This window comes from Hyperoodon ampullatus (genome assembly GCF_949752795.1).
Source record: "Hyperoodon ampullatus genome assembly, chromosome: 13".
NCBI lineage: Eukaryota > Metazoa > Chordata > Mammalia > Artiodactyla > Ziphiidae > Hyperoodon > Hyperoodon ampullatus.
In genome coordinates, this window is record NC_136926.1 from 41,300,979 (window position 1) to 41,316,091 (window position 15,113).

At 41.7% G+C, this 15,113-nt stretch overlaps 1 protein-coding gene across 2 annotated transcripts in view; it reads left to right on the forward strand.

The window, feature by feature from the left end:
• The window catches only part of TTC39C (tetratricopeptide repeat domain 39C), a gene marked incomplete at its 5' end in the record, with an annotated part of 107,545 nt that overhangs the window by 63,272 nt on the left and 29,160 nt on the right, over window positions 1-15,113 (forward strand). Inside the window, one exon of one of the 2 annotated variants that reach the window (XM_079718112.1) lies at window positions 515-683. In XM_079718112.1, the coding sequence (XP_079574238.1) occupies window positions 515-683 (169 nt within the window). Of the gene's footprint in view, window positions 1-477; window positions 684-15,113 lie in introns of both variants that reach the window. The other variant, XM_079718111.1, reaches the window with a different exon arrangement.

Here is a 15,113-nt window from a genome sequence, read left to right on the forward strand (position 1 = left end):
ATTTTAACCCAGTTTTGTATAATTTTGCCTGTGATTCCTATATTTAAATTCAGTCTGAGGCTTACACTCTAGCTTTTGTGAACACTAGCGAAAACATTTTCCTTTTGTAAAAAGTAATGCAAAGAGTAATTTTAAGGGGATAGTAAATTCATGGTAACCAATTACTGTTTCTAATTTACACGTTGATGAGTAAGGTGTAGAATTCAGAGATTTACGTAAATGATAACGTCAGCAATCCATCTAGAAGCCTCAGAAGAGCTACTTGCTTCTGTGACCTTATTCTCTAATCCTATGGGAGTATGCTGATTTATATGTTGAGCTCTAAAGTTGTGGCTTTCCAAATACTGATAAAACTAAGATGGGGAGCGATACTGATTTTACTTCTTCAGAGACTGCCTAGTGAGCTTTTTGGAAGGAGTGTGTATTGGAAGAGCACACACTGATTTTTTTTAAAGAGTGGAAACACTGTAAGAAAAGTCATTGTCACTCACGGTTTCTCTCCCTCTTCCTTTAGATTAGCGCTGCTCTGGTATCATACCGTAGTCCGCCCGTTTTTTGCCCTGGATGGCAGTGATAACAAAGCAGGCCTGGATGAAGCGAAGGAAATTCTTCACAAAAAAGAAGCTGCTTATCCAAATTCTTCCCTCTTTATGTTTTTCAAGGGACGCATACAACGATTAGAGGTACTGTGCCTTCCCCATCTTTTTAAAACTAAAGCCTTCTGTTGATCGAATCTATAATTCTTACTTGTGAGGGGGTAGTATCACAAGGAGCCCGAATGTCATAGGGCCGAGTAACATCTTGTTTTTGTGCCTTGCATTGCATCATTGCTGTGGGAGCCTCTTCTGGGAACCCGGGGTGTTAGTCAGTTACCTTCTGTTCTGCAGCTGTGGGCGAAGCAGGGCCGGGGTCCCTTGGCACTGATGAGATGAGATGCTGCACCCTGAGCTGAAGGCACAGGAGCCCTTGGGAGCATCTTAGTTAACACAGGATACGTTGTTTTTCCGTCTCTGGAATTACTAATAATCTGTTTCCAAATGTTCATCCTGGCTGACAGTTGATTTATACACAAGTTATTGCCCGAAATGTCAAGGACAGCAAAGGCTTTGAAATAGTAGTAGCTGGTATTTCTTTTTCATGCATGTGTCTAGGTCCTGTGCCAGAGGTTTCACACACACCATCCCATTTGATCCTCAGAACAAGCCTGCGACAGAGATAGAAAATCATCCCCTGCATCTTACAGGAAAGATAAACAGGGATCTTAGCGGGCTTCACATGACCTCCGAGGTCACCCAGCAAGTGAGGCCAGGCTGTCTCATTTCAGAAACACAATACGCCCTGGCCTTTGAGGGGGTTCTGCTTCTCTTTGCATTTCTTTTTTTGTCTGCTTGCTTGAGGGCATGAGGATCTGAAGAAAAATGAAAATTTTGTAAGAAATTAATCATGCATATGAAAGAAGGTGACTGTTATGAGGTCTACCACCCACAGGCTCACCAGTAGCTAGTAGTGCAGCAATGTGAGGTTTAATAACCTCTGCCCGCAGTTAACCAGGCATTCTCAGCCCACCCACCAAAAAAACCCGCAAGTGCTTTGGAAGATTTTTGCCTAGGAATGCTTTCATGAGCACAGGAGGTGATGCGTTCACTAATTTTTTGTTGGCAGTGGAGAGTATATTACTTCCCCAATAATTTCTTTCCTTCGTGAAGTGCCTTCTTAAATCCGAGGACTCCTTACCTTTATTTATGGAAATTGTGTTTTAAAGATTATACTAATAATTTACAACTGAAACACAACACAGAAAGCTCTCCAGGATCTTACTTATTTAAACCCACGTCCAAGTCATTTTTCTTCTCATTACTTTCAGACTGTTCTTCTTTGCCTTCAGGCTCACGTACCTTCAGTGACATTGCTCTTTTTTTCTCTTGCTCTCTTAAAAACGTAGATCAATCTCCTGTGCAATCCAGTCTGCTGTTAGTGTGTTTTCCTTTCAAGCTCAGGGTTACGTTCCTGCATGTAGGGAAGCATGTTCAAGCTCTTCAGGTTTCTCTACTCCCTTGGGTTTGTGCAGGAGGAAATAACCCCGTAAAAGGAAAATTTTAATTGGCTCAGCCTTCTCACTTGAGTGACCTTTGCTGAAATGAAAGTTGGGTGCAGCGTAAATGCTTTCCTAGATGTGTAATGCCTTTCCTTTAAGAAATTGACATTCTGAATAACTGTGAACTCGATGATACTAGGTTTAGTGTTCAAAGGAGGTTTGCCTAGTGGGGGTGAGAGCCTGACGTTTACACAGCAATGAGGCCAGAGCATCAGGCATGTACTAGACGTCTCTCCCCTCACTCCCTTGATCAACGAATGCTCTAAATGCTCTAAATTGGGTTAAATAGAAATGTAAAAGTCAGGATTTATGTTTCATTATGCTTTCCATTTTCATTAATTTTTTATTTTAAAACAAAAATGCTGGGACTTCCCTGGTGGTCCAGTGGCTAAGACTCCACGCTCCCAATGCAGGGGGCCCAGATTTGATCCCTGGTCTAGGAACTAGATCCCGCATGCATGCTGCAACTAAGAAGTCCGCATGCTGCAACTAAAGATCCTGCATGCCACAACTAAGACCTGGTGCAGCCAAATAAATAAACAAACAAATATTTTTTTTAAATGCTTAACTTTTAGCAAAATTAAAAACTTATTTGTTCTCCCAAAACTCAATTTGGCATGATTTTAGTTTGTCCACAAGTCATCCCTGTTAGGGACGGAGTGAATGCTCACAGTGAGTGGTCATTCATTGTCACTGGGATGATTCTAGAAATGAGGAAGCCACAGCACCATCAAAGGTTCTTATAAGCATGGTTTGGGGAGGTACATAGCGACCATGATAGCTCTCAGCAGACGTTCAGTCTCTTTCATGGTAGATCATTGGAATCTGAGTGCTGATGGTGGTTGTTAGAACTCCTTTGTCATGGAGCAGCTTGCTTACCCAACTGATACTTGGTTTTAAGAAAAAAAGACTGAAAGACCTGTTACTGCTCTTGATTGGTGAGCTGTAGCTTGAGGGTCAAGTGAAGTGTGACAGTTGTTTCTGTTTGGCTCTTCCCAAAGTCTTAGAGGATAACAGAATTTTAGGGCTAACTTGAGATATTATTGGCATTATCTTCACGGTGCCTGGACACTGGCATTTCATTAACCTTCCCAGGTGAGCATGTAGGAAGGTATCAGATGGTGGCATCCTTCATTTGCTGATGAATTGCTCAGAGAGGCTGTGACATGGGTCTTCAAAGGCTTTTTGTAAGGCCTCTAAGCTCCCAACTCAGTTTATGGAAACACACAGGGCTTAGTGGACGAATTTGTTTACAGAAAACCTTTTTTCTTTTCAGTGAGCATTTAGGTTAGAGAGAGGGCGCCTTGAGATCTTTTTATCGACAGGCTCCAGGGAACATGGTCTGGGGCTCTAATTTTGACAGGTGCATCATATGACACGGACTTAACTTTGCAGATTCTGAGTCACTGAAGAAGTTATTTGAACAGCTGCTTTCATGTAAACTTGCCCTCATACAGGGTGACTAGCTCAACACGGGCTGGTTAGGGTTCACTTTCCTTGTTATTTTCGAATCATGTGCAGCAGGTGCCCACTTTCTCTTTTAGTGTCATCAACAGCTTTTTGTATACTTTGCCCTTCATTGTCTGGGACAGTTTGGAATCCGTAAGGGAGGGTGGTCTTTAACACGTCCACCCCTGTCCTGCCACTTGCATAACCCTTGTGGCCGTGTCTTCATTATTCCCCGGTGTTGTGGCCTGACTTGACATAGCAGTGAAGTTTTGTGCCGTCGGTGGTACACGGGGTCCTTGTGCATCTCAGGACGCCAACCTTCTCTGCTCTCTGGGAGTCTTGGCCAGACTGCAGGAAGAGTTTTCTTTCTTTACCACCTTTGCTTCTCCCCACTGCGTGTCTGAAGTACCCCCACCTCTAGCCCTCTCCACCCTCTTGTCTTACCCTCCTTACCTGTCCTGTCTCTGTTGACTTTTCCCATGTGACTTAGCATGTTGCTGAGAGGAATAAATGGGTTCACACAGTACTTAGCATGTGATAAACGCTATCCAAGTAGTGGTGTGATGGTTGGTGTTATTCTTACTGAGTGCTTAAGCCTGGGAAGTAGTGTTACCAAATTTGCTCTCTTTTTAGGAGAAAGAACTTGTTTTGGTGTTGAGAGTTGTCAGTAGAGCTAGGCTTGTGATGGGTAAGATGCGTGTGTGTAGCTAGAGGGGCTATAGCTACTGTACAGTACCCATGTTTACTTTATCCTGAATTTCCATAATGCACACAGATGTTAGGAAGTTGACCCAAGGGTTGTATAGCAACCTCCATTTAAAAATAGGAATTGATAATTATAATGTTGAATTTTATATTTATTTTCATCCCATTAAACCTACAGTAGTGGTGCTAGTGGTAGTCCATTAACATACAAGTGATTAATGAGTATTTTTCTTGATTATTTAAAAGTATTAGGGGCAAGTCTACACTTTAATAAACTTTGGAATCCTCTCTAGTCCTCTTTCTTCTCTGAACAGTACAGGTTTGCACAACTCCCCTCTCCTCCCGTTTTAACAGTCTATTTAGTATATAATATACAGATACACATGCTTGTTTGTTTGTTTGTTTGTTTTGCGGTACGCGGGCCTCTCACTGTTGTAGCCTCTCCCGTTGCGGAGCACAGGCTCCAGACGCGCAGGCTCAGCGGCCATGGCTCACGGGCCCAGCTGCTCCGTGGCCTGTGGGATCTTCCCAGACCGGGGCACGAACCCGTGTCCCCTGCATCGTCAGGCGGACTCTCAACCACTGCGCCACCAGGGAGGCCCCACATTCTTGGTTTTGTGTGTATACATAGTTTCATATACATACTTTGTATGGTGTGACTAGTTATAAAACTAATTTTTAATATTAGTCTACTTATCTGTCTCTAAACGCTCAAATATTTGAATGAATGACAGTTGATGGACATATTCTAATGAAGTTACTTTATGCACTTTGGGAACTCTTATTTTGAGACCGTCTTCCTAGCTTGGACCCATACTTTCTGAATATCCTGCATGGTGGCATCAAAAAGCCACACATTTGCTTCTCAGGAGCAGCAGTGGACCCAGCACAAGACCTGGCTCTCAGTGAGTGTTTGTCAAATGAACAGATGAGTCTGTTGGCAGGAAGTCCATTGATCAGTGTGAGTGAGAGCACTTCTTTAAGAGAGGAAGCTGGTTGTCAAGGACTGTCTCCTTTCTTGGTGGCACCTAAACCTGTTTCTGCTGCCGATGCAGAAGAAGATGGTGCGAGCATGTCTTGACATTTGGTGTAAGAGGATGGCCTCCTAAGGAGGGTACCGAATCAGATATTGAAATTCTGATGGGCTGGCTAAAGAAGCGTGACTCTAAAGAAATGAATTAAATAAATTTACGGGAGGTAGAAAGGACCTGGATATCGATGAGGTCTGTGCTCATTGCTGGAGTGGCGAGGTGAGAAGGCTGAGCCCCTGTGCTCCTTGAGCTCAGCCTGGTGGACCCTGTGCTATATCAGCCCCTCAGTTACAGCGGAGACAGCCCTGCTTCACGAGGACCAAGTGGGAGTGTGCACAAGGCCTTGAGGCCACACTGAGGGAGTCCTAGTGAACTTTACCGTGTGTGTGTGTGTGTGTGTGTGGCCTTTTCATACCATCTTTCTCGTATTGAAAGCTGCCTTGTTGGTTCTCTCTGATAAATGCCACCTTCTCACTGCACAGTCTGCCCTGGTTTGTACTTCTCCCCCCGGTCCTTGCTTCTGAGCAGGGTGTGTGATAAGATGTGTTTTTCTTCCCCCATGAATAATGTCTGCATGGATGGCTTTGATGGTTGACCTTTACTTTGTCACCCTGGTGTTTCATCTCCTTACTTTCTTTTTTTTTTTTGAGGTGATTTTTTTTTTGTGTGTGTGGTACGCGGGCCTCTCACTGTTGTGGCCTCTCCCGTTGTGGAGCACAGGCTCCGGATGTGCAGGCTCAGCGGCCATGGCTCATGGGCCTAGCCGCTCCGCAGCATGTGGGATCCTCCCGGACCGGGGCATGAACCCGTGTCCCCTGCATTGGCAGGTGGACTCTCAACCACTGTGCCACCAGGGAAGCCCTGAGGTGATTTTTTAAAAAATAAATTTATTTTTATTTTTGGCTGCATTGGGTCTTCATGGCTGGGCACGGGCTTTAGTTGCAGTGAGAGGGGTCTACTCTTTGTTTTGGTGCGCGGGCTTCTCACTGCGGTGGCTTCTCTTGTTGCGGAGCACGGGCTGTAGGCGTGTGGGCGTTCAGTAGTTGTGGCTCGCAGGTTCAGTAGTTGTGGTGCACGGGCTTAGTTGCTCCGCAGCATGTGGGATCTTCCCGGACCAGGGCTCGAACCCTGTCCCCTGCATTGGCCAGCGGATTCTTAACCGCTGCGCCACCAGGGAAGGCCCAACCATCTCATTACTTTCTATTACCTGCACGGTTCTGTGTCAAAGGCCTTTACACTTTGACCCCAGTGTGCGTGTGTTCTGGCTCTGGATCTTCCTCGCACTCATCATTTCAGGCTGTAGTCCTTTCTCTCTGGACTTTTATTGATGAAATTACGTTTTTCATTGGTGCTCCCCACAGTAAGCAGGAGGTCTGTGTTGCTTTCTAGCTCCCTAGTTCATGATTGTGGCAGGGACAGAAAGGTGAAGGTTGATCCCCTTGGTGGTTAGTTTATCACAGAGACGAGGCAGGAGGCCTGCGGGGGTCGTGGAGAGTAGGGGCCAGCACAGAAATGCCAAACCCAGGGAGGCCTGTGCCCATGCACCCATCTCTGGGGCATATTGATTATTCAGAGCTGTTGGGTGGCAGCGTTTCTCTGCATCTGTTGACGAGCAAGCCTGCCTCTTGTATCTGAACAGCATGCTTTGCCAGCATGAGGTAATGTTGTTATTTATAGGATGAGGAAAAAGGCAATGCAGGAAGAGAAACAATTCCCTGAAGTTCTGTTAATTGTAGTCTTCTCTTCCGACTTATGTGGCTCTCTTTATTACTTCAGGCACCAGGAAAAACAGCGTTACCATTTATTCTCAGAAGGACACAAAATAAGAGATTGGCTTAATATGGTGTAGGAGAGGTGGAGGATATATTTGTCTTCACTTTCCATTGTGATAAATCCGTACCGTGTGGTTTAATGACTCTGTTCACTGAAATGAGATGATGATAACCCAAATTGCTAATAGGTTAAATACATTTGCTATTCTTTTAACTCTGTCTTTACAAGTTGTTGGGTTGAAAAGCAAGTAGAAGGTTAACATTGATTTATATTCCTAAGCTCACTAAATGTGCATAAGAGGATGAGTTTTCCCTTGCCTACATTAACCCTGGTCCTAAGGGTAGGGGTTACATGCATGATCTATTGTTAGGTGTCCTTGACAGTAATACTGCTAAACCGATTCTGCTACTCAGTGACATTAATGCTGAATCACATGTGAGTAACTGGGTTGTCACAGCATGTCCTTCTGCATGCTACAGGTGACAAGGCAGGGCCTCTCTTTTTAAAACACATACATAATACTTTATTGTAAGATGTTAAGCAACTTCATAAAAATAACCCAGCAATAATTAAATTCTAAGCTGTTTTGTTTCAGGTTGTTTTGTGATCTTTAATATACACATATTAGACTTTAGACACTTTTGCTTACAAATCTAATGTTTGCATGTTTTAACATAGTTTTTGTAAATAACTGATATGGAAACTATTTAGATTTCCATAGTGTTACTAATTTGATATTTCCCATTGTTGGGATATTGGGATATTTAACAGTTGTTTCCCTATGATTTCCCAGTATTTCCCTGTGATAGAAAGTACTGTAATAAATATCTTAGCATATTTTTCCCTTTCATTTTCTTGAATTACTTCCTTTGGCTGTAGCTCCAGTGGTGTCATTATTAGAATCAAAGAGTGTGAACAGCTCTGTAGCTTTTGCTAAATGATAAGAGATGATACTCAAGAAATAGTGAGCCAGAGTATAATCATTCATTATTTTGTACATGGTATTAGCAGCAGTGTCTCACTGCATAGTTTTATTTTTTTATTTCCATGATGATACAAATTAAAGTAGTTTAAAGATAGTTCTTAGACATTACCAGTAAGACCTCTCGTGTTTATGTATCAGAACGCTCAGTATTGTTAAGATGGCAGTACTCCCTTGATTGTGTTATAGATTCAGTGCAATCCCTATCAGAGTCACCGCTTGCTTTTCTGCAGAAATGTACAAACTGATACTAAACTCAAGGAGCCCAGAATAGGTGAAACAATCTTGAAAAGGAGGAACAAAGTTGGAAGATGTATACTTCATAATCTCAAAACTTACTACAAAGTAATCAAGGCAGTGTGGTACTGGCATAAGAATAGACATAAAGATCAATGAGAGTCAAGAAATAAACCTTTACATCTACAGATCAATTGACTTTTGACAAGGGCACCAAGACAGATCGATGGGCAAAGAATAGTCTTTTCAACAAATGGTTTTGGGACGACTGAATACCCACATGCAAAAGAATGAAGTTGGACCCTTACCTCACACCATGTATAAGAATTAATGCAAAATGGGTCATCCACCCTAAATGTAACAGCTAAAACTATAAAACTCTTGGGTTAGGCAATGCTTTCTTAGACATGATGTCAAAGTGCAATGACAGAAGAAAAAATAAGTAAATTGAACTACATTCGATTCTTGAATAACATGGGTTTGAACCAAGCAGGTTCACTTATGTGCAGATTTTAAAAAAAATAGTAAATACCACGGTACTTACACTATTCACAATTGATTAAATCATGGACGTGGAGGCACCACTATAAATCATGTTCAGATTTTCAACTGTGTGGAGGGTTGGTGCCTCTATCTCCCACATTGTTCAAGGGTCAACTCAACATTACATCAGAGTTGAACACGTCTGTGCTGCAAAAAGTACCATCAAGAAAGTGAAAAGATGGGACTTCCCTGGTGGTCTGGTGGCTAAGACTCCACGCTCCCAATGCAGGGGGCCCGGGTTTGGTCCCAGTTAAAAAACAGGCAAAGGATTTGAAGAGACATTTTTCCAAAGAATATATGCAATAAGCACATGAAAAGATGCTTAACATCGTAAGTCATTATGAAGAACGAATCAAAACCAAGTGAGGGGACTTCTGTGTGCCACAACTACTGAGCCTGCGTCCTAGAGCCCACGTGCCACAACTACGGCAGCCCGCGCGCCGAGAGCCCATGCTCTGCAACAAGAGAAGCCACCACAATGAGAAGCCCGTGCACCGCAATGAAGAGTAGCCCCCGCTCGCCGCAACTAGAGAAAGCCCGTGCACAGCAACGAAGACCCAATGCAGCCAAAAATAAATAAATTAATTAATAAATTAAAAAAAGAGAAAGATGCTATTTCACATCCACCAGAGTAGCTGTAATAAAGACCACCCAATAACAAGTGTAGACAAGCATGTGGAGAAATTAAACCCTCATTCATTGCTGGTGGGAAAGTAGAATAGCGTAGACACTTTGGAACACAGTTTGGTGGTTCCTCAAAATGTTAAACATAGATTGATGATATGACCCAGAAGTTCCACTTGAGAGATGAAAACATATGTCCATATTATTCATAATGGCGAAGAAGCAGAAACCACTCAAATGTCAATCGACTGGTGAAGGATAAACAAATGTGTATCCATACAATGGAATAATGTTTAGTAATGACAAGGAATGAAGTACTGATACATGCTACAGCATAGATGAACCTTGAAAATATGTTAAGTGAAAAAAGCCAGTCACAAAAGAACATATATTGTGTGATTTTATTTATGTGAAGTCTCCAGAGTATGTGAATCTACAGAGGCAGAGAATAGCTTATTGCTTACTTGTGGATGGTGAGGGCGAGTATGGAGTAACTGTTAATAGGTATAGGGTTTCTTTTGGGGGTGATGAAAATACTCTAAACTTAGATTGTAGTAATTGTCGTGCTACTCTGTGAATATACTAAAAACCACACGTACTTTAAGTGTATGGATTTTATGATATTTGAATTATATCTCGAAGATGTTTCCAAAACGTGTTGCTGAGGGTGTGTATTTTCTATATGAATATATATTCTCTTTTTCTTTGGATATAAACTGTTGATCCAATCAAGTTTGACTTTTGAGTAAGAAATATTTTTCTCATGTATTTGCCCAAATTCTATTGTATAATGTACTCATAAGTTATGTTTATCATATATTTCCCCTCTTCTATTACTGTCATTTTTGAGAACTGTCTTTACATTTTATTGTGAAAATTTGAACATTCAAACATACACACAGTTTTTAATAGATTTCATTTTTTCAGAAAATTTATCTTCTCAAACTGGGACACATAGACTATTTTGTTTTCTCCAGATTGTAAAATGATGTTTTTTTTTTTTTTTTTTTGTGGTACGCGGGCCTCTCACTGCTGTGGCCTCTCCCGTTGCGGAGCACAGGCTCCGGATGCGCCCGCTCAGCGGCCATGGCTCACGGGCCCAGCCGCTCCGCGGCATGTGGGATCCTCCCAGACCAGGGCACGAACCCGTGTCCCCTGCATCGGCAGGCGGACTCTCAACCACTGCGCCACCAGGGAAGCCCCTAAAATGATGTTTTAAGAACTCTTATATTCTCATACCTCTTTGCGTGTGGAGATGGGTATGGTTTCATTCTGATACCTGTTGGATTCAGGAATAGTAACATTAATTTAAGGGTATTTCTCTTCCTGTTATTGAACTAAATCCTTAAGATAGATGCAATCTGTTTTTGAAATATCTTTATTTTCTACCTTTTATAGATGTTTTAAAATGAATATTACATGGTTTTGACAATTGTGATTTTATGTCTTAAATATAATAAATACATCACTGTTGCCTTTAAAAATATATATTATTTAGTATTTTTATCCACTTGTTTCTCACATATACTCAGCTTTCAGTTTGTCAGGTTCTGTATATTATAGGGAAATTTTAATTGATATTTATAATATTTCTTATTCATTTCTGAGAATATCTCTTCATTTAGTCATGTCACTCTTTCTCTTATTACTTTATAATTTTTTTTACCTGCATCTGTCCTGTCATATATATAGTAAACGTGGGTTCAGATAAAATAAGTATGTGCATGTGTACATAGTTATTTTGGATTAAGGAGGAACTAGAATTCAGGCCTTCTCTCTCAACCCAGTTCTCTTTTTAGCTTTTATTTGCTGATAAGTTACATATATATATATACATTCTAAATGTAATATTATATATGTGCGATAAACCATATATGTAACTTACTAGCAAATAACACATTTAAATATTAGTATAAATGTAAATATAAATATTCAGGAGGGCTTATTCTTGGGCTTTAGAAATACACCTGATATTTTTAAAAAATGAGTTGATTAATGGAATTTTTTCCCCCTACATTTTGGAGAAGCAAGTCACTTAAGGTAATTAAACGTTTGAATGTATTTTTTGGTTAGTCATTGTTAAGTACCCTTTTGAAATTAATTCTTTAATAATTTATCTTATTTCTTCAAGAATCTTAATTTAAGACATCTACTTACTGTTATATTCATCTTAGTTTTTTTTTTTTTTTTTTTTTTTTTTTGCGGTACGCGGGCCTCTCACTGTTGTAGCCTCTCCCGTTGCGGAGCACAGGCTCCGGACACACAGGCTCAGTGGCCATGGCTCACGGGCCCAGCCGCTCCGCGGCATATGGGATCCTCCCAGACCGGGGCACGAACCCGCGTCCCCTGCATCGGCAGGCGGACTCTCAACCACTACGCCACCAGAGAAGCCCTTCATCTTAGTTTTATATTTTACTTTTTCTCATTTCCACTTATTTTTCAACATATTATGACTATTTCCAGACATGTAAATGTGGTATTACTTTTTATTATTTGTGGTATTTGTATAAATTTGTGTTTTCTTAATTTTATGATTAGGCTTTAGATTATCATATGGGCTTTTATAGAGAGAGATTTGATTTTTTTATCAATGCATTTTCTACTTCCATTTTCTTTCTAGTTTTTCTTAATTTAGCTTGTTTTATAGTTCATTTTCTTAATACTTTATCGTATTTGTCTTATTAGAATAGTGAAGTAGTAGTATTCTTGTTTAGGGATTCGATTGTATTCCTTGAAATTCAGTTTGCATTTCATTGGTTAACTGAGAGTGTTTGGGGGGCTGTGATATTGTGATATAATAAGATACAGATCATGACTAAGGGCTCAGCTCTGGAGGCCAACTGCCCAGGCTGAGTCCTGGCTCCTCTACTTTGGCTGAGTGACCTTGGACGAGACGCTTAATCTCTTTAAGCCTCACTTCCCTCCTTGTCAAGGTAGGCCCCTGGTTTGTACCTTGGGCTTAGTTTCCCTGTTGAGATTTAGGGAGGTGCTAATCTGGGAGGCACGTGCTGTCCTGGGGCTCTGAGCGTGGGTCCTTGTTGGTGTAATGACGTGACCACAGCCCTGCTGGGGCTGCTGCTGGGGCTGCTGCTGGGGCGGATGCGTTAGCAGCCACAGGGACAGAGCTCATGCCCTGGGGGAGATCAGGACCACGTGGCAGGCAGGCATGTAAGCAGATGCAGATGTAGCCAGGCTTTGAGAAACATAAAAACAGGCCTATGGGAAGGGAAACCATGGTGTGGCTCACCCATGGTGCAGATGACCCAGGAGTGGTGGGGGTATTTGGGTTGGCTCTTGAAGAGTCTGTAGGAGTTTGCAGGTGAGAGGTGAGAGCATGAGGGATGAGCTTGCATTCAAGCCCAGATCCAAGAAAAGGCCAGATAATGGGGAGGTACAAGTTCATTGGGGCTGGAGCATTTGGTGGAGAGAGGTGGGTGGAGTAGGGGTGACCCCGGAAGCAACAGATGATTTTATTTTGTTTCTCAATCCCAACCTCCCTTCTCGTAGAGGACTTTCTTTTTTTTTTTTTTTCTTTCTTTTTTTTTTTTTTTTTTGCGGTACGTGGGCCTCTCACTGTTGTGGCCTCTCCCGTTGCGGAGCACAGGCTCCGGACGCACAGGCTCAGCGGCCATGGCTCACGGGCCCAGCCGCTCCGTGGCATGTGGGATCTTCCCGGACCGGGGCACGAACCCGTGTTCCCTGCATCGGCAGGCGGACTCTCAACCACTGCGCCACCAGGGAAGCCCAGGACTTTCTTGTTCATATTTAATTGTGTATATGAAGCACACATGTTGTTTTCCTTTGCTCTCAGGGTTGTGTTTATTGTTCTTGTTTGTTTCCGTTTCTGCTTGCTTATTCAGGGGTAAATTTTTCCTTAATGTTTGATTGAAAAGGTGATCACTGTATTTTACTTGTCTGCCATTTTGAACATGGCTTCACATATCCACACAGGCAGTGTTTCATGTCTTTGTTCCTCACTCTTCTGAGGACAGGAAGTGTACAGCAAACTCCCATTGCTGGGTGGCACAGAGCTAGTTTTAGGAAATAGTGTTCTCTACTTTTACCTACCCCTGTCCAGAGCTCATCTGTGAAATTCTGTATTTTCTCATAGTATCATATTGAACTTTTCTGTTTTTCTTTATGATTTTGGACTCTCAATGTGTGGGCACATTGGTTTCCTAAATCTGTGCGTTTCTTTGTTTCGTGTACTAGTCCTCATTTCTCTGTGGCTTCTTATAGAGGACTTGTTAGCTATGGGAGTTTGTTGTCATACTGCTTCAGACCTTCAGGTTTGGACACGTAGCATTGTAGAAGGAGCACTGGACTAAAAGTCTGAAGATTTGGTGTTGGCTGTTTCGTGAAGAGTGAAAACCCTCTCTACTTCAACATGGTCGCTTACACGTCAGTTTGGAAGAGCGGTGAGACCTCAGTTAAGCCAGTCTTCTCTGGCTCTGGTTCTTTACCTGGAAAATCAGGGGGGTTGGAATAAATCAGTGTTTTTCTGAAACATCTTACCGGGAGCACTGATTTGATGGACTAGTTAATACATGTTCCATGAAAAGAGGTTCCATGTCATTTAAATCAGGATATCCTGGGGCTTCTTGGAGACTTTAGTTTTGCATCACGAGGGAGATAGAGTCTGCAAGTATGCTGTGTTTACCCAAGTTAATTGGCCAGGAAAATTCTTTTTCATACTGTAGCCTGTGAGACTTAGGAGCATTCAGTAGAACACACTTGAGAAACACCTAGGCTACATGATTTTTAAGATTTCTTCCAGCTTACAAATTGCATGGTTCTGTGAATATACTAAAAGCCACTGAATTGTACACTTTAAAAGGAAAGAATTTTCTCAAAGCTTTTCTAAAAAATTTTTCATGGATCTTGAGTCTTCAAAACTGTGACTACCTGGCATTATTTCTGCTGTTTACAATTTGTCTTTAATTCCTCTTTGGAAAAACCCACATACCAGCTTGCCCATTTGACTTCCTTCACAGAGAATGTCATTCAGTTCTAGGAAAACTTTTCAAAGTCACTTCCCTGATTATGGCCTCTATTTGTTTCTCTCATAAAAGTCTGTATGGATATTAATCCTCTCCATCTATTTTCCAGGTTTAGCTGTTTATCTTGAATTGCTGTCTTATATTGAGTAGTGTGACTCTCTGTAGACTCGTTTTTCTGTATTTCTGTAGTCTTTGTTTTTCTGAGTTAATTCTTTGCATTATCGTTTTCACTGTTTAAAATTCTTTGATAGTGCCTTTAACATAAACATATTTCTTTTAAAGTTACTGCTGTCTTTCATAAATTCCTTCTCTGCAGTTTTAAAAGGCACCATAGTGTAGCTCAGCTCAAAATGGGCTCTTCCAATTTCTGGCTGGCTGAGCTTTCTGAGCCTGTATCCTTGTATGTAAAAAGAGGACAGTGCCTTCCCTGTCAGCCTTAAATAATGTAACATGGATACAGCTAAGTGCTAACTAAGCACATGGTGCTTGGTCAGGGCTTTTCCTATTTAGACAGAATCTTGTCTTGGTTGTAAATTCACAAATTTTTGCAAAATCATGTGCCTAACTGTTGAGAGACCAAGGAAATTCTGCAGCTGGTGCATTATTCTGTTTGGTTACATAACTCATTTTCCAAGGGGGTTGCTGTCCATTTGTGTGGAGGTGCTGAAAACATT